At 42.7% G+C, this 22,262-nt stretch overlaps 2 protein-coding genes across 3 annotated transcripts in view; both read right to left on the bottom strand.

Moving 5' to 3' along the window:
• Positions 1-479: 479 nt before the first annotated feature.
• LOC129858400 (hyaluronan mediated motility receptor-like) lies at positions 480-19,608 on the bottom strand. Of its 2 annotated transcripts, XM_055927589.1 has the most exons (19): positions 19,352-19,608; positions 18,774-18,878; positions 18,528-18,607; positions 13,956-14,033; positions 13,431-13,619; positions 12,026-12,112; positions 11,610-11,721; positions 11,371-11,436; positions 11,203-11,276; positions 9,334-9,407; positions 8,767-9,134; positions 8,430-8,566; positions 8,074-8,309; positions 6,130-6,324; positions 5,214-5,966; positions 4,890-4,956; positions 4,516-4,692; positions 4,147-4,291; positions 2,380-2,490 (listed from the first exon to the last, which is right to left on the bottom strand). In XM_055927589.1, exons 1-19 carry the CDS (start codon positions 19,395-19,397, stop codon positions 2,477-2,479), a joined length of 3,003 nt encoding a protein of 1,000 aa, XP_055783564.1. In that variant the 5' UTR covers positions 19,398-19,608; the 3' UTR covers positions 2,380-2,476. The 2 variants fall into 2 exon arrangements, with proteins under 2 accessions (XP_055783565.1, XP_055783564.1); XM_055927590.1 differs by lacking the exon at positions 4,147-4,291 and having other exon boundaries at positions 480-2,490.
• Positions 19,609-19,752: 144 nt separating this feature from the next.
• The window catches only part of LOC129858399 (cytoplasmic FMR1-interacting protein 2), a 47,534-nt gene continuing 45,024 nt past the window's right edge, over positions 19,753-22,262 (bottom strand). Inside the window, exon 30 of the mRNA XM_055927587.1 lies at positions 19,753-21,989. Coding sequence (XP_055783562.1) covers positions 21,822-21,989 — 168 coding nt within the window. The 3' untranslated portion in view covers positions 19,753-21,821. The remainder of the gene's footprint in view (positions 21,990-22,262) is intronic.

The raw sequence follows: 22,262 nt of genomic DNA, 5'->3' as shown, positions 1-22,262 counted from the left end.
TCAAGAACTGCTATGCTGCTGGTTTTTAACACAACAGTTTCCTGTGTGCATCAAGCATGGTCCACCACCCAAAGGATATCCAGATAACTTCACAACTGTGGGGAGCACTGGAGTCAACCTGGGCCAGCATCCCTGTGGAACGCTTTTGACACCTTGTAGTCTATGTCCCGAAGAATTAAAGCTGTTCTGAGGGCAAACATGGATGCAAGTCAATATTGCAAAGGTGTTCCTAATGTTTAAACACAAGTGTATATGCTCTTACTAGTATGTACACTGATTCACAGTAGTGTCAAATCAAACTAGTAGAGGAGTCTAGAAGCCTGGGACGTTTAATTTCTTTGTTTAAAAAATGTGAAAAATCCATAAATAACCATAAACAGGTCCCTGGCCGGCGAGGTAGAACAAGGTCATTTCATCAGGCTGTGTGGGATGATCCCACTGGGATCCCTTATCGAATACAACACACTCGGGAACATCAATTCATTGAAAACAATCCTCCCGCTTCTCTCAGAGTGAAGGAGAAGGGCAAACATTGAGCTTTATTTAGAAAAGAGTCGGTATTTTGGAAGAATACAATTATATATATATATATTTTTTTACAAAGTCAAAAAGAGAGAAGTTTCCTCCTCTGGAAAGAAAACTACCAAAAATGTTGATTACACACAAAATAAGTCATGCTAAAATGATTCTAGCTGAAACATCTACAGTGCCTTCAGAAAGTATTCAGCCCGTCACTTTTTCCACATTGTTACGTGACAGCCTTACTCTAACATGGATTAAATAAAACGTTTTTCCTCAATCTACACACAATATACCATAATGACAAAAAGAAAACAGGCAAAACATGTTTGGCTAATTTATTCAAGATAAAACTGAAATACCTTACTTACATATGTATTTAGACCCTTTGCTATGAGACTCTAAATTGAGCTCTGGTGCATCCTGTTTCCATTGATCATCCATGAGATATTGCTACAACTTGATTAGAGTCCACCTGTGGTAAATTCTATTGATTGGACATGATCTGGAAAGGCACACACACACCTGTCTAAACAAGGTCCCACAGTTGACTGCATGTCAGAGCAAAAACCAAGACAGGAGGTCGAAGGAATTGTCCGTAGAGCTCCGAGACAGGATTGTGTCGAGGCACAGATCTGGAGGAGGGTACCAACACATTTCTGCAGCATTGAAGGTCCCCAGGAACACAGTGGCCTCCATCATTCTTAAATGGAAGAAGTTCGGAACCACCAAGACTCTGAGCAATCGTGGGAGAAGGGCCTTGGTCAGTGAGGTGACCAAGAACCCGATGGTCACTCTAACAGAGCTCCAGCGTTCCTCTGTGAAGATGGGAGAACCTTCCAGAAGGACAACCATCTCTGCAGCACTCCACCAATCAGGCCTTTAAAGTAGAGTGGACAGACGGAAGCCACTCCTCAGTAAAAGGCACATGACAACCCGCTTGGAGTTTGCCAAAAGGCACCTGGTCTGTTGAAACCAAGATCGAACTCTTTGGCCTGAATGCCAAGCATCACGTCTGGAGGAAACCTGGCACCATCCCCCCGGTGAATCACGGTGTTGGCAGCGTCATGCTGTGGGGATGTTTTTCAGCAGCAGGGGCTGGGAAACTAGTCAGGATCGAGGGAAAGATGAACGGAGCAAAGTACAGAGAGATCCTTTATGAAAGGTCCAGAGCGCTCAGGACCTGACTGGGGCGAAGGTTCACCTTCCAACGGGATAACGACCCTAAGCACACAGCCAAGACAACGCAGGAGTGGCTTCGGGACAAGTCTCTGAGTGACCCAGCCAGAGCCCGGACTTGAACCCGATCGAACATCTCTGGAGAGACATGAAAATAGCTGGGCACCGACCCTCCACCTGACAGAGCTTGAGAGGATCTGCAGAGAATGGGATAAACTCCCCAAATACAGGTGTGCCAAGCATGTAGCCTCATACCAAAGAAGACTTGAGGCTGTAATCGCTGCCCAAAGTGATTCAACAAAGTACTGAGTAAAGGGTCTGAATACTTATGTAAAATGTGAGTTTTTATTTTTTTAAAGCTGTTTTTGCTTTGTCATTGTGGGTATTGTGTGTAGATTGAAAAAAAAAACGAAACAATTGAGTCCATTTTAGGATAAGGAGGTAACATGAAAAAGTCAAGAGGTCTGACTTTCCAAATGCACTGTGTATTTGCATTATACAAAACTGTTATGTTGAACAAACATTTATTTAGTGCTTAATATGAATGCTTATGTAGCAAAAGAAAGACGACAGGGGCGTGCTTTATGCTGAAACAGATAGCATTCACACGTTGGTTCTGATGGCTCTATAGGATGGTCAAATAAAGGCATTTGTTTCCCCTAAACATATACAGGATTGCAAACACCAACACCCTCATGACTCAAAATTATTTGTCCTGTTCACGCAGGGCAGTTGGTGCCTTCTACTAGTGTCTGGCCATTGTCGGTCTGTGTAACTTTCAACAGCGGTTTCCTGAAAGAGACAGGATTAGGGTTAGTTGCAGCATTTTTATTCGGGGAAAATTTCTGACGATCAAATATCCTACAGAGTTTTATCCAAATAGGCTATTTATCTACAGTATCCATACATAATAAGCAATGTTCCCTCTACGCTGTGCACATGTGTGGCTGCGCTCCTCCTCCAGGACAGCCAGTCAAAAGATGCCAGAGAGGTTGAACTTCACTGAGTTCGCCCCACTAGTTCACTATATATAGTTTACTCTGTGATCGAATCAAAATTATATAAATCAGCCCCTTTTCAATGCAACAAACCAAAACAAATCTAACCCTACAAGATTTAATCTGGGGGTAGCACACGAGCGGTCTTAAAATCACCTGTGAGCGAATTAACTTTTCAGATCAGAGCCGTACATGTGCACATCAGTTGATTTTCTTTGCTAGTTAGCAAGTTACTAGCAGTTATAGATAAGTATGTCAGCAATGGGGAGTTACTGCTTCCACAAACCGTGGAGGCTACATTTCAAGCCGTCTTTGAAAAGCCAGTCAGATAAAAAGCTTATGTCTTAATAAAAAGGGGCAGTGTTGTATTTTGAGACAGGCTTGACTATGCAAATAAGCCCATATGCAGAGGGCTAGTCTACGTTGTCTAATGCTCTGTATAGTAATAATAATTCATTATATTTTGTAAAGTGGTTTCTTGCATCATACAACACAAAACAATTTACAGTCACCTATTTGGCCCACGGTATTACAGACCAAGTACAAAATAATGTATTAATGTCAAGCCCTTCATAATGTAAGTCTCATGCAATGTAGGCCTGCATTGACCACCACATGTAGGGTATATCATAGAAATCAAAAGCTATTTCAACGTGAAAATGTTATGGGATTTGCTCCATTGGTTTTGTTGGAAGGCCTACATAATGGTCCAATAACCTATTGGCTACTGTCTAAAACTGTAAGGGTACAGCCTCAGAGTTCACTGTAAACCATGCAGGAAGTTGCACAAAATTCTCACAAATAATGTTAAAAAATATATAGAATAATTTGTCCTCCGATGAGGTGGGGGGGGGGGGGGGGGCTTGGCAGCTGGTGGTAGTATACTTTAGATTTAAAAATGGCTTCTGAAGTTTGCAATTTCCACTTTGAAAATTCAGACTTGATTTTCCCTCCCGAAAAATGGATCAACCCCTAAAAGAATGTCCAATAATTATAATCCACATAACTCACATTTCTTGTTGCTGCAGGATTATTTTATTTTATTTTTTATAGCAACCTGACTCAAATTTAGACCCTACATCTGTAGCTAGCCTGATTTACAATGTTAAATAGGCATTAGTGGACATTTCTGTCAGTTCTTGGGAGGTTCAACTAGAAAAAGCATTCATAAAATACATGAAGACTTCTCCCCTGCGCAAAAAACCAGCTGTGTGTCACAGGTCGGGCCAAGTTGTTGTTGCAAGTCCGCTATGAGAGGACGAACTCAAGGCAAAGGCAGAGTAGAGGTGATGCCATTGAAAGACAACTTGAACCAATCACCATGCAGCCGACGTGATTGGATATTTTCTGCCGAACAATGCATCCAACAATGTTTGTGTGCCGGTTGTCAGGTCTTTAAAAACATTTAAATATATATATTTTTTTTAATTGGCCTAAGGCTGTCAATTACCCGCTAAAGGAAATGCTGGTGTGTCAACAGGCTGCTGGTTCTCCTTGCTGTCCTGGTTGTTGAAGGCTTTGCTGGGGTCAACCCTGCGTTGGGGCTGGCCTCCCTTCTTCTGGCGGGACACCTGGGCACGCAGCTTAGACAGCTCCTACACACACTAACTTTACAATCATGTCTGACTGTAGTACACCCAAAAAGCTTTTATCAACACCCAGTCCCTTCGTGGATTTAAAAGAAGTGGATATGAAAACAATAATGGTGAAACTCCTACTCCACAATTTGGTGGCAACTAAAGTGTATTTGTTGCTATAATCATATTTTCTTTACTTTAAACAATATAGCCTATGCTTATATTTAAATCAGCAAACTGACCTGTTTGAGGGAAATGTTCTCATCTTTGAGCTTCACCACATGTCTGATCTTCTGTTTCTGGTTCTGGTGGCCCAGCAGACGAGCGTAGGCGTCCGCTAGCCGTGTTAGCTCCTCCTGGTTCGCCCCGTTCTCGTTCAGTAGCGAGTCCCGCTCCGCAGCAAACCCATTCAGCTGCTCCTGCAGGGCCAAACCAACCCGGAAGCAGAGATGGGGGAACATAGAATTTAAAAAACAGTGAATTGGGCCCGTGTTTAAGTCAATGACCCCTTCTACTCATACTACTTCTACGGGGGAATATAATGGAACATTGACAATACATAGGTAAACAAAACAGTCAGATGAATACGTTTCCCACAACGCAGCAGTGGACTGACCTGGAAGGGCTTGACCTTGGCGTAGAGCTCCTCGTACTGTCTCCTCCAGTGTTCCGTCTCTGCATCACTGAGAGAGGAAAGGACAGTGTATTTAGAGTCTATCCTATTGGCTTAAATTACCACTGTCTTCTACTTGATGATCTGGGTCTATATTCATAGTCTCAGTAGGGTGCTGATCCAGGATCAGTTCCCCGCCTGTCCATGCAATTGTATTTATTAATTCGTCTAAAAGGGAAAACTAGGGAAACAACCTTAAGACAGTTCATGAATACAGGCCCTGCACTTCATAGCCCAGTCAGTCAGTCAGTCAGTGGTCCTCCTCACCTCTTGTCTTGAGTCTCCAGCAGCATTCTCTGGAAGTCTCTTCTCTGTTCCTCCATCTCCCAATAGAGAGTCACTTTCTCCTGGACCACCACATCCACCTGGCTCTGGAGAGAAACCTCCTGGACCACCACATCCACCTGGCTCTGGAGAGAAACCTCCTGGACCACCACATCCACCTGGCTCTGGAGAGAAACCTCCTGGACCACCACATCCACCTGGCTCTGGAGAGAAACCTTCTCTTCCATCAGTTCTACCTGGTTCTGAAGGCCCTGTTTGTCAATTTCAAACACCACTACTGTTTTCAGATCATCCCTCTCTTTCTCTACCTCCTTCATGTGGTTCTCTAGAGATGGCAGATATTTCTTTACCTGGTCCTCCATCTTCTCCGACTGTTTTTGAAGGCTCAGTTTCTCCTTCACCTCCCCTACCAAGCACTGAAGAGTTAGCTTCTCCTCCTCTACCCCCTCCACCAGTCTCTCTCGTCCCCCCACCTCCTCTGACATCCCATGCTTCACGTCTCTCCTCTGCACATCCCCCTCTCCTTTCTCCTGCTCCAGTAGCCTCTGCACCCCCTCTTTAGTTTGCTTAAATAGCCTTTGAAGCTCCTCGTTCTCCTCTCTAGCTTGCTGGAGTAGCCTTTGCACCTCCTCTTTCTCCATCCTCTCCTCCTGCAGCTGTCTCTGCAACACCTCCTCAGCCTTCTTCATTTCATCATCTCTCTGAGCTAACTGTGTCTGTACCTCAAACAGAATTCTAGAGATGGGGGGAGAGAGAGAATGGAGAGGGGGGAGAGAGAGAATGGACGGGGGGAAGAGAGAATGGAGGGCGAAAGAGTCAGAGGGGGGAGAGTCAGTCAAAATCCCATCAACATGCACATTCAATCACCAGATAATGAGAAGCCTTATGATGAGCTCACCTTGCATACTCATTTCTGGCTTTCTCCTGAACCTGCTGGTTAGCTTGATGTTTCTCCTGTTCCTCCTCCATCTCCTCCCTCAGCTTTTCCACCTCCTCCTGTTGATTCACTCTCTCCATCAGCTTAGTCACCCTCTCCACCTCCTCCTCCAGCGCTCTACTCCTCTCCTCTGCTCCCTTCAGGGCCTGTCTGGTGCTGGTGGAACAAAAGACACATTTTTATGTCTTAAAGCCCATTTATGCTCGATCCGGAGTGCGGAGGCTCTGTACGGAGGGTGTGACAATTGTGGAGGCTCAGGAGGCCAAATCAAGCTCCGTACGGCGATACCGTGCTCCTCCCAAATGTTGTAACAATGCTGAGGGCTCTGTATAGCGCCGCATGATTGGTTGACGGTAGGTGGGGGCGGTATATCCTGTATAAACAAACGCACTTCCTTGACAACTTCATTCACAACAGCTCAGCTCCACGATGCACAAGTATGACTGTCCTGAACGGTCCGTAAATGCTGTACTGAAACTGCAGATTCTGGATTGACCATACAAATTGCCTTTACAGAGCCATGACTGCTAATACTTTACCCCAAAGTTAAAGGGACAGTTCACTTAACATCTGAAACTGCATTTTTTCCATCTGTCAAAAGATAACTTTAGTGAAACAAAAGTGAAACTTCTTTCCTTGTGAAAGGAGAGTGAAAGACAAACGGTCCCTTTAAGCACATTTGTACTGGACAACAGGGCAGGGTCAACTCTGTACCTCTCCAGTTCAGTGGCCATGTGTCCTGCGCCCAGGCATAAATTCTAAGCCTATTAGGGAGCAGGCGTAGGGTGTTAAAGGTTTCTGATCAGTGATAGATGAACCAACAAACAGAAGAGCTGTACCCCCTCCACTTATTAGCCCAGCCAGAGAATTACAGAGATTCAGTGAAACAAAATCCCATTGATTGATGAATCTATCACACAAGTCATGGGTGTTTGGTTGGGAGCAGGCTACTACACTAGTGAAGAGGAAAACTCGTTGAGATGAGCAAACTAGACTAAAGATGATAATGAGCATTCACCTCAGCGAACATTTTCTCAACCCAATTGTAAGCAAATATCCAAAACGGAGATTCAATGACAACCAAAATCTGACATTGATTGATTTAGTCAAGACGGGTACCCGTGGCCCAACGCTCCCCGTGGCCCAACGCTCGTCCCATAGCAGAGCGATGACGCTGTCTCAATCAATACAGTGCTGAAAGGACCCTCTATTCCACACGCGGCTATTGCTTTCATTTAGTAACAGTTGGGTGACTTTGGGAGTTTCAGTAAGCAACAAATGTGACATGCCTTCAACTGCATTAGCCTGCTTTATTCCAATGTTTTCATCAGTCAGTGATAATCATTCCCAGAGAATATTTTAGCCTTACAAGGTTATAGATAAGCATGTCTTAATTAGTTATCTTGCTTAGAAGCAGCCTAACATAGCAATTTGACCCCTGATTAATTGAATGAGGTAATTATTTTATGAAGACAAAGTATTTGGTTGTAATTGTAATGTTGCAGTATTTTATAGGCTATGAAGGGTGTGGCTAACCATCCTCCAGGAGAGCCTTAAAGGGGCACTGCTGTATTTTTGAGACAGACTTGAATATGCAAAGAAGCCAATAGGCAGAGTGAAGCCTACATTTATGTCTGATTCTCTATGGTAGCAATAATAATGATAATAATGCATTTTATTTGATGGCTAAAAAAAGCCCTGCATAATGAGTAACTATTTGGGATACAAGATCAATGATTGAGTCCAGTCTGACTGCAGCGAAACTCCACAACTCCAGTCAAGATACTTTTTTAAAAATTAAACACTATTTCAAAGCCGACAGAGCCCGTTTCATTCATTCATTCTCTGTTTAGTTCTACTCCTTAGTTCTACTCCCCCCACTTCCAACCCCCCCCCACTCCTCACCTTTCAAGCAGTGCTCTGGTCTCAGTCAGTTCCCTCTCCATCTCAGTCTTCTCCTGCTGAAAACTCTGTAAGGCCTCGTCTCTCCTCTTCTCCTCCTCTTCCCTCCTCTCTTCCTGCAACTCCAGAACCGACAGCTCCACTAGAGCCTCCTCCAACTCATCCTCCAACTGTTTCCTCTCGTCCTCGGTCTCCTCCCTAACTCTCTCCAGCCCCGAGGCCAGGGAGGCTGTACGCTCCTGGGGAGAAAGAGAGACACAGAACCAGTAAGTAGTGGAGGTGAGTATTCTACTCTGTAGTCAGATGTAGGATTTTAATGGGGGCCATATTGGAGCCAAGTCACCCCCAACACCATTAACCTTTTCCTTCTTCAGCTCCTCAGCCAGGGAGGTGTGTGTCTGCGCCAGCTGCTCCTGCACCTCCTTCTCACTCCTCCAGTTCTCCTGCAGGAGGCTCAGCTCTGCAGTCAGCTCCTCCACTCTCCCCTGGCCCCTACCTAAAGACAGATACACACAGACACTTGGTATAGAGCCCACACTGATAACAGCAACCTGGAGACATTTCTCCAAAACCCTGACTCTTCCTGATTCCTGACAATTGCTGATAAATCTGCTTAAGATAAGTTCCCATTAGACCCATTAGTTTAGGGTATCTCAGTATTATAATTAGGGAGTAATGCTGTATGTATTTGTTTACTTCTCTCCTCCTCCAGGATTTTGCACTTCTCTCCCAGGTGAGCTACTCTCTCATCCAGCTCCTCCACTGTCCTCCTCAGCACCTCCCTCAGATGCACTACCTCCGCATCCTGTTGCCGCACTGCCCTCTGGGAGTCAGATACTTCCTGGTTGGCCCGCTGCATCTGTGTTTCCATCTCTCCCAATACCTTCTGGGAGGACGTCAGCTCCGCCTCTCGCCGCTCCAGAAGCTTCTCGGTCTCCTTCAAAGCATCCCGGGAAGCCTGCAGGTCCTGTTGACCTTTCTCTGACTCCTCCTCCTTCTGACGGAGAATGTTCTGAGAGTTCCAGAGCTCCGCGGTGCACAGCTCCTGTTTCTGCTCAAGATGACTGAGAGAAAAGGACATGGCATGAGATCAAATGTTTTTGTTTTGCATGTCAACCAAGACAATTAGGAAACTGATGTCATCAATTTCAACGCAGAGAGACATAAGAAGAGATCGAGAGGACAGCATTCTTCACAAATAAAGCCATTAATTTATATTATTCTGAAAGCAGTTGTTCAGGGAAGAGATGTGCATTTGCTCACCCCAGTTTCTCGTGCTGAGACTCAGACATGCTGTTCTCCATCTCTGTCTTCTTACGAAGCTTCATATGCAGGTCCTAAGGAGACATAACAGCATGTTATAACAGTTTATAACATCTAAATTATAATTTCCACACCCCGATGTAAGCACGATCATGGACTATTCAAGTAGTTTCTCCATACACATTTCTCCTTCAGTAAACAGTATGGTGTTAGGATAGATACAGTTGAAGGCGGAAGTTTACATTCCCCTTAACTGAGTTTAAATGTATTTGGCTTTCACAATTTCTGACATTTAATCCTAGTAAAAATTCCCTTTCTTAGGTCAGTTATATTCACCACTATTTTAAGAATGTGAAATGTCAGAATAATAGTAGAGAATGATTTTTCAGCTTTTATTTCATCACATTCCCAGTGGGTCCGCAGATTCAATACACTCAATTAGTATTTGGCAGCAATGACTAAGTTGTTTAACTTGGGTCAAACGTTTCAGGTAGCCTTCCACAAGCTTCCCACAATAAGTTGGATGCATTTTGGCCCATTCCTCCTGACAGAGCTGGTGTAACCGAGTCAGGTTTGTAGGCCTCCCTGCTCGCACACGCCTTTTCAGTTCTGCCCACAAATTTTCTATGGGATTGAGGTCAGGACTTTGTGATGGCCACTCCAACACCTTGACTGTTGTCCTTAAGCCATTTTGCCACAACTTTGGAAGTATGCTTGGGGTCATTGTCCACTAGGAAAACCTATTTGCGACCAAGCTTTAACTTCCTGACTGATGTTTTGAGATGGTGCTTCAATACATCCACATATTTTTCCTACCTCATGATGCCATCTATTTTGTGATGTGCACCAGTCCCTCCTGCAGCAAAGTACCCCCACAACATGATGTGGTTGGGATGGTGTTCTTCGGCTTGCAAGCCTCCACCTTTTTACTCCAAACACAACGACGGTCATTATGGCCAAACAGTTCTATTTTTGTTTCATCAGACCAGAGGACATTTCTCCAAAAAGTATGATCTTTGTCCCCATGTGCAGTTGCAAACTGTAGTCTGGCTTTTTTATGGCGATTTTGGAGCAGTGGCTTCTTCCTTGCCGAGTGGCATTTCAGGTTATGTCGATATAGGACTCGTTTTACTGTGGATATAGATACTTTTGTACCCGTTTCCTCCAGCATCTTCACAAGGTCCTTCGCTGTTGTTCTGGGATTGATTTGCACTTTTCGCACCAAAGTACGTTCATCTCTAGGAGACAGAACGCGTCTCCTTCCAGAGCGGTATGATGGCTGCGTGGTCCCATGGTGTTTATACTTGCATACTATAGTTTGTATAGATGAGCGTGGTACCTTCAGGCATTGGAAATTGCTCCCAAGGATGAACCAGACTTGTGGAGGTCTACAATTTTTTTTCCTGGGGTCTTGGCTGATTTCTTTTGATTTTCCCATGATGTCAAGCAAAGTTTGAAGGTAGGACTTGAAATACTTCCACAGGTACACCTCCAATTGACTCAAATTATGTCAATTAGCATATAAGAAGCTTCTAAAGCCATGACATAATTTTCTGGAATTTTCCAAGCTGTTTAAAGGCACAGTCAACTTAGTGCATGTAAACTTCTGACCCACTGAATTAGTGATAGTGAATTAGAAGTGAAATAATCTGTCTGTAAACAATTGTTGGAAAAATAACTTGTGTCATGCACAAAGTAGATGTCCTAACCGACTTGCCAAAACTATACTTCATTAACAAGAAATTTGTGGAGTGGTTGAAAGACGAGTTTTAGTGACTCCAACCTAAGTGTATGTAAACTTCTGACTGTAGATAGGATAGATACACTAGATAGATGTTTCTTCCCTCGGTGACCAGTATATGTTTATACCTGGATGTGGTCGTTGGCTGCGTCCAGGTAACCCTGAAGAACATCGACCTCCTCTCTCAGCTCCTGGATCACAGCTGAGAGACAGGGATACAGAACATTGTTAGAATGATGCTACCTAATTATACAGAAAAGGATGGGACAATGGACACACAGAGACAAACTACTTACCTTGCAGTGTACCCATCTCATTCTCCAGCTCCTCGTTGTGGACTTTGGTGTCGTGGTGGAGGTCCTCTGTGAAAACGAAAAATTACATTTCAAAAAATATATATTTTTTTATATTTCTCAGAGGCGCAGCACTTTGAACTAAACATTTTATAAATAAATGTGCTGTTTATAACGTTTAATTGATTGATAATAACTAGGCAGGCTAACGATGCTGTATCAGTGAGGTCAGGTGGTCTCACCCAGGTCCTCGTTCCTCTCCCTCAGGGCGGTGAGTGTCGCTCTGGCTGCCTCCAGGTCTGTCTCCAGCAACTTCACCTGGCCCTCTGTACTGATCTGCAGGAAACTCAGCTCCTGACAACACAAATGTCACTCAACCAACCACACTGCTCAGAGACACTACACATGCAGGAAACACAGCTCCTGAACAAAAACCCAATATCAGCACACAATTTGATTTAGAGCGAGATGTACGCAAGGCAAACACCACTATACAGACAGGATAGTGAATGGTGTGAGAACAGGGACAGTTTCAGTAGCCAAACATTGCAGATAGAAATGCGTATGAATAGAGCAGACGTAACTTATTCTACATAGCGTATTTCAATGTGAATATACGAAAACGCTGCGTACTACCGACGTGTCCCAGGTGTCGTACCTTGTCCTTGACATCCAGTTTGTTTCTTGCCTCCATCAGCTCCATAGACATAGACTGGAATCTCTTCTTAGTGGTGTCTGCAGAAACCTAGAGGAACACAACGACAACACAGTCAGACATTTACAAAACAAGGTACAAACAGAAAATGTACCCATTGGTTATCGGACAAGCTAGGGTAGTACCCATTGGTTATCGGACAAGCTAGGGTAGTACCCATTGGTTATCGGACAAGCTAGGGTAGTACCCATTGGTTATCGGACAAGCTAGGGTAGTACCCATTGGTTATCGGACAAGCTAGGGTAGTACCCATTGGTTATCGGACAAGCTAGGGTAGTACCCATTGGTTATCGGACAAGCTAGGGTAGTACCCATTGGTTATCGGACAAGCTAGGGTAGTACCCATTGGTTATCGGACAAGCTAGGGTAGTACCCATTGGTTATCGGACAAGCTAGGGTAGTACCCATTGGTTATCGGACAAGCTAGGGTAGTACCCATTGGTTATCGGACAAGCTAGGGTAGTACCCATTGGTTATCGGACAAGCTAGGGTAGTACCCATTGGTTATCGGACAAGCTAGGGTAGTACCCATTGGTTATCGGACAAGCTAGGGTAGTACCCATTGGTTATCGGACAAGCTAGGGTAGTACCCATTGGTTATCGGACAAGCTAGGGTAGTACCCATTGGTTATCGGACAAGCTAGGGTAGTACCCATTGGTTATCGGACAAGCTAGGGTAGTACCCATTGGTTATCGGACAAGCTAGGGTAGTACCCATTGGTTATCGGACAAGCTAGGGTAGTACCCATTGGTTATCGGACAAGCTAGGGTAGTACCCATTGGTTATCGGACAAGCTAGGGTAGTACCCATTGGTTATCGGACAAGCTAGGGTAGTACCCATTGGTTATCGGACAAGCTAGGGTAGTACCCATTGGTTATCGGACAAGCTAGGGTAGTACCCATTGGTTATCGGACAAGCTAGGGTAGTACCCATTGGTTATCGGACAAGCTAGGGTAGTACCCATTGGTTATCGGACAAGCTAGGGTAGTACCCATTGGTTATCGGACAAGCTAGGGTCGTACCCATTGGTTATTGGACAAGCTAGGGTCGTACCCGATAGCAGGGTGGAAGTATTGTTTTGTCAACTAGACCCAGATGCCACATAACCTATAACCATAACAACCAGTTTACACCTTTTTAACCCTGCAGCTAAAGACCTTTGCTTTAAGACTATTGGGCCGGTTTCCCAGACACAGATTAAGCCTAGTCCAAGACTAAAAATAATTCTTAATGGAGATTCTCCATTGAAATAGCTTTTAATTCCAGGATTAGACCAAATCAGTGGAAAAGCAGCCCATTGAGATGAGCATGCCAACTCTTGATTGTACCATCAAACACCACATTACCTTGTTCTTGAGGAACTCGTTAGTCTTCTTGAGCTCAGCCAGCTGTCTCTCCAGGGTGGTGAAGTTAGCTGCCAGACCAGTCTTATCCCTGACCACAGAAGACAGCTTGGCCTTCACCTTCCTCAGCTCCTCCTCCAGGGTTACCAGGCGCCTGTCCTGCCCCCCGCGCTGCTGCACCAGAGAGCGGATCTACAGGAGGGAGGAGACGGTTAGTGTGTGCTAAAGCAGTGAATAAAAGAAACTTAGGGAGGAGGCTTCTAATGTTAACATGCATGAAACCAAGGCTTTTACGGTTAGATCCGCTCCCTGGTGCAGCAGCGGTGGTGGTTAGTGTGTTAGATTGAAGAATGGAAGGCATGCATTAAGGTAGATCACAGCTGCTGTGATAACTGAAACTTGGCCACATCAATGATCAATCTTGTCACAATTTTTTGTTTTTCAACTGGTAACACTGACAATGTATGCATGCTATTGCGACAGACAAGACATATTTGCTCCTCAAACCAGTCTGTATAACTATACTACCTCTTTCTCCAGGAGTTTCTGCTGTTTCATCTGCATCGATAGGCCACTCTTGTCTTTCTTTGACATGGACCCGTCAACCTGGGTGAAGGAGGAACGGACGAATTAATCGCAAAGGAGAGCCATTGCATTAGGATTCAAGGGACAGTTCAGGATTTTGGCAATTAAGCTTTTTATCCATCAGATGAACCCATGGATACCATTTTTTTGTCTTTGCATTGAATTTGAAGGAAGCTGCCAACTAGTGTTATTGCTAAGTAGCATTAGCACAATGACTGGAAGTCTATGGGAACAGCTAGCATGCTAGACTTTCAGTCATTGTGCTAACACGAAGCATTGGCTTCCTTCATACATACTGGACAGACATAAAAATGGTATCCATGAGTTTCTGACTGGGGAAGTCGATAAAGGGCTTCATTGCCCAAAATCTGAAACTATCCCTTTAACTTCTCTAGGGTAGGGGGCAGCATTTTCACATTTGGATGAAAAGCATACCCAAATTAAACTGCCAGCTACTCATCCACAGAAGATAAGATATGCATATTATTAGTAGATTTGGATAGCAAACACTCTGAAGTTTATAAAACTGTTTGAATCATGTCTGTGAGTATAACAGAACTTATTTAGCAGGCGAAACCCCGAGGACAAACCATTCAGATTTCTTTTTTTTTGAGGTCACTCTCTTTTCAATGAGGTTGAAACCAGATTTCTAAGCGACCTGCTTGCAGTTCCTACGGCTTCCACTCGATGTCAACAGTCTAGAGAAATTGGTTGAGGTTATTCCTTTAAGTAATGAAGAAATACGGCCATCTTGAAGTCGCGTCACTCTAGGTGTCCTGTTAGATTAGAAGCGCATGACCAGAAGGCATGCTACGGTTGGTTTTAATCCTGTATTGAACACAGATCATCCCGTCTTCAATTTGATCAATTATTAACGTTAAAAAATACCTAAAGTTGTATTACAAAAGTAAATAGAATTTTTTGGGGCAAAGTTTACAGGTAACCTTTGAGATATTTTGTCGTCACGTTTGAGCAAGTTGGAACCTGTGTTTTTCTGGATCAAATGCGCCAAATAAATGGACATTTTGGATATATATCGACGGAATTAATTGACCAAAAGGACCATTTGTGATGTTTATGGGACATATTGGAGTGCCAACAACAGAAGCTCATCAAAGGCATGAATTATATTTTTATTTCTGCGTTTTGTGTCGTGCCTGCAGGGTTGGAATGTTTTCTCTCTTTTGTTTACTATGGTGCTAAGCTTAGATAATAGCATCGTATGCTTTCGCTGAAAAGCCTATTTGAATTCTGACATGTTGGCTGGATTCACAACCAGTGTATCTTTAATTTGGTATCTTTCATGTGTGATTTAATGAAAGTTTGATTTTATAGTAATTCATTTGAATATGGGGCTCTACATTTTCTCTGGCTTTTGGCCAAGTGAGACAGTAGCGTCCCGCCTAAACTCTGATTTTTTTATATAAATATTAACTTTACCGAACAAAACATACATGTATTGTGTAACATGAAGTCCTATGAGTGTCATCTGATGAAGATCATCAAAGGTTAGTGATTAATTTTCTCTATTTCTGCTTTTTGTTACTGCTCTCTTTGGCTGGAAAAATGGCTGTCTTTTCTGTGACTTGGCTCATACATAACATAATCGTTTGGTGTGCTTTCATCGTAAAATCTTTTTGAAATCGGACACTTTGGCTGGATTTACAAGTGTAGCTTTAAAATGGTGTAAAATACTTGTATGTTTGAGGAATTTAAATTATGGGATTTCTGTTGTTTTGAATTTGGCGCCCTGCAGTTTCACTGGCTGTTGACGAGGTGGGACGCTACCGTCCCACATACCCTAGAGAAGTTAAACCACCAGGGTGTATTCATTAGTCGGATTCCATTGCAAAACATTTTGCAACAAACTGTTTACATCAAACGAAAATAGTTTTGTGGGGAAAACTAGAATTGATCAAGTACAATTTCAGGTAGGTCCCTCACTGTTTCATTATGTTTGCTTCCTCGAGTAAATTGTCTTATGTCACTGTAGAGCCTCCAACCCTGCTCAATATGACCCTTTTGTTCCCCCTCCCACACATGCGGTGATCTCACCTGGTTTAAACAGTGTCTCTAGAGACAAAACCTCTCTCATCATCACTCAATGACTAGGTTTACCTCCACTGTATTCACATCCTACCATACCCTGGATCCTACCGATCCTTGACTTCGGCGATGTCATTTACAAAATAGCCTCCAACACTCTACTCAGCAAATTGGATGCAGTCTATCATAGTGACATCCATTTGTCACCAAAGCCCCATATACTACCCACCACTGCGATCTGTATGCTCTCGTTGGCTGGCCCTTGCTTCATATTCGTCACCAAACCCACTGGCTCCAGGTCATCTATAAGTCTTTGCTAGTGTCGTGTCTTTGCTATCATTAAATTGAAGACTTATAGTTTATATCAAAGATTCCTGTAATTAGGGATTACGCGATCAACTGATTAATAACGTAACTAATTAACTATGAATTCGGGGGCACCAGAGAAAGTAGTCAGATTACAAAGTTATAATTTCCCAATATAACCTTTCAGATATTTTCATATCTGATCAATAGTCTTCTGATTAATGATTTATTTATTTTTACCTCACGTTAGTCTCATTCCAAACGTCGTAAATTGTTGGTTATCTGCACGAACCTAGTCTTCACTATGAGTCATCCATACATCAATTGTCTTAAATCATTTATTTATTACTAACTAAGTAATTCACAGAAATGCATAAACAAACAAACAAACTTAAAATGGTTACATGAAATGATGGGAGAAATATGCCCTAGTGGGCTGAACCAGCATGGCGGCTTGTTAGACAAAGGGAAAATTGGGGGTCGACTCAGAAGTCACTAGAGTTCATAACTATAACAATTGACATGCTAATCCTTTACACATGAACGCTCACACATTCGGGAACAATTGCAATCAATATATATATATATTTACGCTCAGTGTGTCGTCTTGATCGCTGGAGGAAAGTTAGTTTCTGTTGGAGATTCGTCTGTCTCTGTCTTGGTTATTGTGGATAGTTCAGAGTGACATTCGTTATAGAATGGATGTTTCGGCGGTTGTCTTTCTTCGCGTTCAATGATACCGAATTCCTAGCTGCAAACTAGTAGTCAATATCAAAGACTTGTTCTTATTCATCTAAGAGTTTAACCACGTGGTATGGTTAAAGATTCAGCAATGGTACTTAACCTTCGTTCTCCTCCTATGGAGAAAAAACATGGTCTGTTGATAATTTCTCCGAGTTGGGCTTTTATTCGGATAGCAGAAAGGGCTGTCCCAGGATGTCTGACCCAACTGGCTCAGGGGCGGGTCCTCGGATTTAGTTCAAATCAAAAGGGATTTGTATTTTTCTTCATTAAACAGTCCAAAATCATTTTACACAATTATACAAACAGTATCATACTCACTCATTCATTTTATACAACAAACAGATGTTAACCTCATATCTGAGGTTATTATACAAACAGCGGTATGGTAATGTAGCCACACAGTCTCCCATGAGTTTCCCACATTGTGACGAACGGACCGGTTAATAGCTGGACTTTTCACCGATCTTTTATACTTTTGCAGGAACATGAAATCTGTTAGTACCTCAAGTTCTGTGAGGTGGAAGAAACTTCCTTTGTCCTGAAAGTTTACCCTCTCTCTAATACTGTTTGGCCATGAGGAGATTCTCAGGAATTTACGACATCTCTCGTGACCACAGCATGGGTTGAAGGAGGAAAGGGGGAGGCAGGGAGAGGGGGATGGGCTTTATGTACCTAAACAGGCAACGTCATGACACTAGGTAAAGCCCAGCCTTATCTCAGCTCACTGGTCACCATAGCAGCATCCACCCGTAGCACACGCGCCAGCAGTTATATTTCACTGGTCACCCCCAAAGCCAATTCCTCCTTTGGCTGCCTTTCCTTCCAGTTCTGCCAACGACTGGAACGAATTGCAAAAATCACTGAAGCTAGAGACACATATCTCCCTCACTAAATTTAAGCATCAGCTGTCAGATCATTGCACCTGTACATAGCCCATCCAACTACCTCATCCCCTTATTATTATTTTTCTTGCTCCTTTGCACCCCAGTATTTCTACTTGCACATTATTCTTCTGCACATCTATCACTCCAGTGTTTAATTGCTAAATTGTAATTACTTCGGCACCGTGGCTTATTTATTGCCTTACCTCCCTAATCTTACCAATTTGCACACACTGTATATAGACTTTTCTATTGTGTTATTGACTCTATGTTTGTTTATTCCATGTGTAACTCTGTTGTTTGTGTCGCACTATTTTGCTTTATCTTGGCCAGGTCGCAGTTGTAAATGACAACTTGTTCTCAACTGGCCTACCTGGTTAAATAAAGGTGAAATAAAAAAAACAGTAAAGGTTTTCCATTGCAAAACATTTTGCAACGGAATCCGACTAATGAATAGACCCCAGTACTTCAAGGTTATCTTGATGATGTGGCTGTGCCAACCAGGGACAATGTGATTATTATGTGAACACCAACTTACCAGACCATCCACAGACATGGTCCTACGCACAGGTGACATGGGCACATCTTTAAAAGGAGATGGTGGTAGCATGCTGGGAGCTGAATTGGGAGGGAAGGGGAATTTGGAAATTAGAATGGTGTAGAAAGTAAAAACACATCTAGGTTGAATGACAGTCTAATCATAGAGGTTTAAATATAGATCTATTGTCAATAGTATAAGGTATTTTTTTGACTAAAACTTCAGTTGTTTGACAGTTAAACTCACCATCACTGGCCATGAGCAGTTTGAAGCGTTCTGACCGGCGGAAAGAGGCAGGTCCCTTCACCTCTCCTGGTTTCAGCTCGTAGGTACCGGGTGCTGGGGCGCAGCCTGAACAAAACATGTTGAAAACAAGACTTAGCCTGGGTTTACACAGGTAGCCCAATTCCCATATTTTGTTAAATTATTGTAAAAAAAACTGATTGGTCAAAAATACATATTAGTGAGAAAAATATTAGAATTGGGCTGCCTGTGTAAACGCTGTGGGCTGGCTATCAACATAAGTAACGTTATCTAATTAGCTAGCTAACATATAATGGCATGTAGCTAACGTAAACGACATGGATATTTTGCCCTTTGCTTGAATCTGAGTAAGGTTAGGCATTCCTAGACAGTCCTGCACTAGCTAGTTACCAAATCAACAGTAAGTTAGCTAGCTAGTAAACAATGTTATACAAAATATTGTTGGACAGCTACGTTAGCTAGATCAGAGCTAACGTTATATTAACTGTATAGTTAAAGCAACACGTTAAGTTAGTTGGCTAGGTTCGCTCAATTAAATCATGATCAATGATTTAATTTACCGATATTTTCATTAAATCGCTTCACTGGAGCTCTTGAAAAAGACATGGCTTAGGTTTGGAAGAAATAGTTCTCTAGAAAATCGGTAGCTGCAGATTAAGTTATAGCTAGTCACTATGAGCCAAAGCAGCGCTCCAAATGCAAAACAACACAAACCGAGCCGCTGTTGAAATTTCAAAACTATTTACGTCATTACCAATCGGAAAAGAGACGACACATACTTAACCAATCAGGGCAGAGGAAATTAGACTTCCACCAGCGCCCACTGGCCCCTCCTTCACTGTGGCTGTATTCAAACGTATTTACAGTATTTTTTTAAATTACAATGTACACGGTCATACATGATTCTTAATAAATTTCAGTTAGACATTTATTTAATGGAAATACAACAATTTAATTTCCCTTTGCCGGACCATTCGTTGTACATCTTTATTAACTCATTTTTGTATTTCAAAACATGATCACTTGTACAACAATATCATGAACAAAAACCAAAGGTCACAAATGTATCCGTAATGACAATATATCGCTTTCTTTTCATGCTAAAAGGTTCGAAAATGATGCATTGATAACTTTTACTTATCAACATATTCACCCATTCAATGAACAATAAAGGTGTAGTTGTGTGAATAAATAATACAAAAAGGACCATTGGAACCATAACAAAAAAATAAACAGAAAGGGGAAACTGAAAATGTGGTTGCCCCTTCATTGATGTAACGATCATTTTCCTTCATAAGAATAAAAAACTGGGACAAAATATTTTGATAACACTGCTTAAGCTAAAGGGGAAAAAAGTCAAACAATAGTGAATACATTTAGGAAATGGCCCTTTCTCCATCTCTGGTGTGTAATTCGTACGTAAACTGGAAAAAGGCAACTACTTGATTCCTATATTTCTTCTTCTATAGGAGGGAATGAACTCTACAGAAGTTAGCTTGGTCCCATTCACTCTCTGAACAAATCTAATACAGTAAACATCATCCTGGCCTCTTTTTTATTTTACAATCAAGAAGTATTTCTAATGTTTTATTACAGAAAAAACTCAAATAAAACACATTAGCGCAGATGACGTCAATAATTTGTAAAATAATAAACAATAACACTATTAAGCGCACATACAGAATATAAAAACGTTTCAATAGACTGACAAGACAGTAGGTGAGGTTTCTCATCAGTAGAGGCTAGTTATACCAAGGATGAAAAATTTAATTATCAATAATTAAAAACAATAACAACACTCTAAACTACTCTTTTTAGTTCAACAGTGAAATTTACAATGGAACAGAATAAAAATATACTCAGAGCCTAAAACCCCCCAAAATATGGGTAAAAATAAATAAAAGCAACTCAGAAAAGCAGTCCAGTGTCCTTGTTATGAAACAGTAGGGTTGTGTGAGGGGAGAAGAGGTGAGGTGAGGCTAACTACTCCTATGACACTGGTTTACTATGCTTGGGTAAGTCCAGGGAGATGTGTGCTGCATCCAAATGGAACCCTATTCTCTAAATAGTGCATTACCTTTGACCAGAGCCCTGTAGGCGCTGGTCAAAAGTAGTGCACTATATAGGGAATAGGGTGCCATTTGGGGCACTCATGTGTTAGCTTCTGGGATTCATGAATTCATTCGTTGACTTGTGCGATGATCATATCATGGATGTTATGGGGGGAAATTACACTGATGACATTGGTGTTATTAAGTATCATCATAATACTTAGCACCCGTGTGGACTTCAATAAGCAATTCAATAAATGGCCATTAGGTTTGCTTTCATATGTAATCTACGAAATAATAATCTCAGGTTATAGGTCATTTCAGAATCTGATTATTTGTATGCGTTGAGGTTTTGGAGATTATTCCAGCATATCTATCATCTTTTATAAAGGTTGATTGTTGTTGCTCACTAAATGGTTTCTCAGAGATATCTGATAGACTGTTAATTGTGACTAGAGGGGAAGCAGAGTGGTACTGCAGATCTGTAACCACTCAGGATTGGCAGTTGTGTGTTACTGAGGCCATCCATGTGACATATATCTCTGGAGAAGGAGGAGAAGGCATGCTGGGTGTGAGAGTCACATGGGTTGAGAACAGAAAAACTAACATCTGAAAACACCCACAACTCTAAAACTAGACTGTGGTTTTGGGCCAAACATATTCAGAGTTCAGAAAACTCTGTTTGAGATTTAGACTTTTTAATGGACGCCATGTTGCCACCAAAAGTTCCAAGACAGCTGCATTTTAGAATGCAAATTGGAATGTCATTGGTATGGAATATTTGATGCCAAAATGGTGTACAGTCATACAGAACTCTGGAATCCTAAGGCTCTGAGAGTCTGAGTACAAGGCCAAAGAAAGGCAGAGTGTGTGGTGATGATTTGGGTTGGTGTGTGTGTATTTGTACTGTGTGTGTGCGTGGGACATGTGTGGCTTGTGTGTGTAGCATGTGTGTGTGTATGTAGCGTGTGTGTTCTTCTCAGCATGTTGTGGCCAGGGACTGGTGTATAGGTGGCTGGAAGCAGCGGACATGCTCCACGGTGGAACTATCCGTCTCCACAGCCTTCATGTACTTGTTAAGGATGGCAAAGATCTCATTGTTCAGGATCTGGTACTTCCTGATCCGATCAGCCATCTTCTTCAGCGGCTGTGGAGAGAGAGAGGGAGAGAGAGGGATAGCGAGAGAGAGAGAGAGAGAGAGAGAGGGAGGGAGGGATAGCGAGAGAGAGAGAGGGAGGGATAGCGAGAGAGAGAGAGAGAGAGAGGGAGGGATAGCGAGAGAGAGAGAGAGAGAGAGAGGGAGGGATAGCGAGAGAGAGGGAGGGATAGCGAGAGAGAGAGAGGGATAGCGAGAGAGAGAGAGAGAGAGAGGGATAGCGAGAGAGAGAGAGAGAGAGAGGGATAGCGAGAGAGAGAGAGA

The sequence above is a fragment of the Salvelinus fontinalis genome, chromosome 6 (assembly GCF_029448725.1).
Source record: "Salvelinus fontinalis isolate EN_2023a chromosome 6, ASM2944872v1, whole genome shotgun sequence".
Lineage (NCBI taxonomy): Eukaryota > Metazoa > Chordata > Actinopteri > Salmoniformes > Salmonidae > Salvelinus > Salvelinus fontinalis.
This window is presented reverse-complemented; position numbering and strand designations above follow the sequence as displayed.

Excerpts from the sequence above, each read along its gene's own strand:
- LOC129858400 (XM_055927589.1), bottom strand. The coding sequence starts at position 19,397 with ATGTCTTTTTCAAGAGCTCCAGTGAAGCGATTTAATGAAAATATCG. Across the intron at positions 18,879-19,351 it reads GCGATTTAATGAAAATATCG|GCTGCGCCCCAGCACCCGGT; the intron begins GTAAATTAAATC and ends TGTTTTGTTCAG. Across the intron at positions 11,437-11,609 it reads GGAGAGGAACGAGGACCTGG|AGGACCTCCACCACGACACC; the intron begins GTGAGACCACCT and ends TCGTTTTCACAG.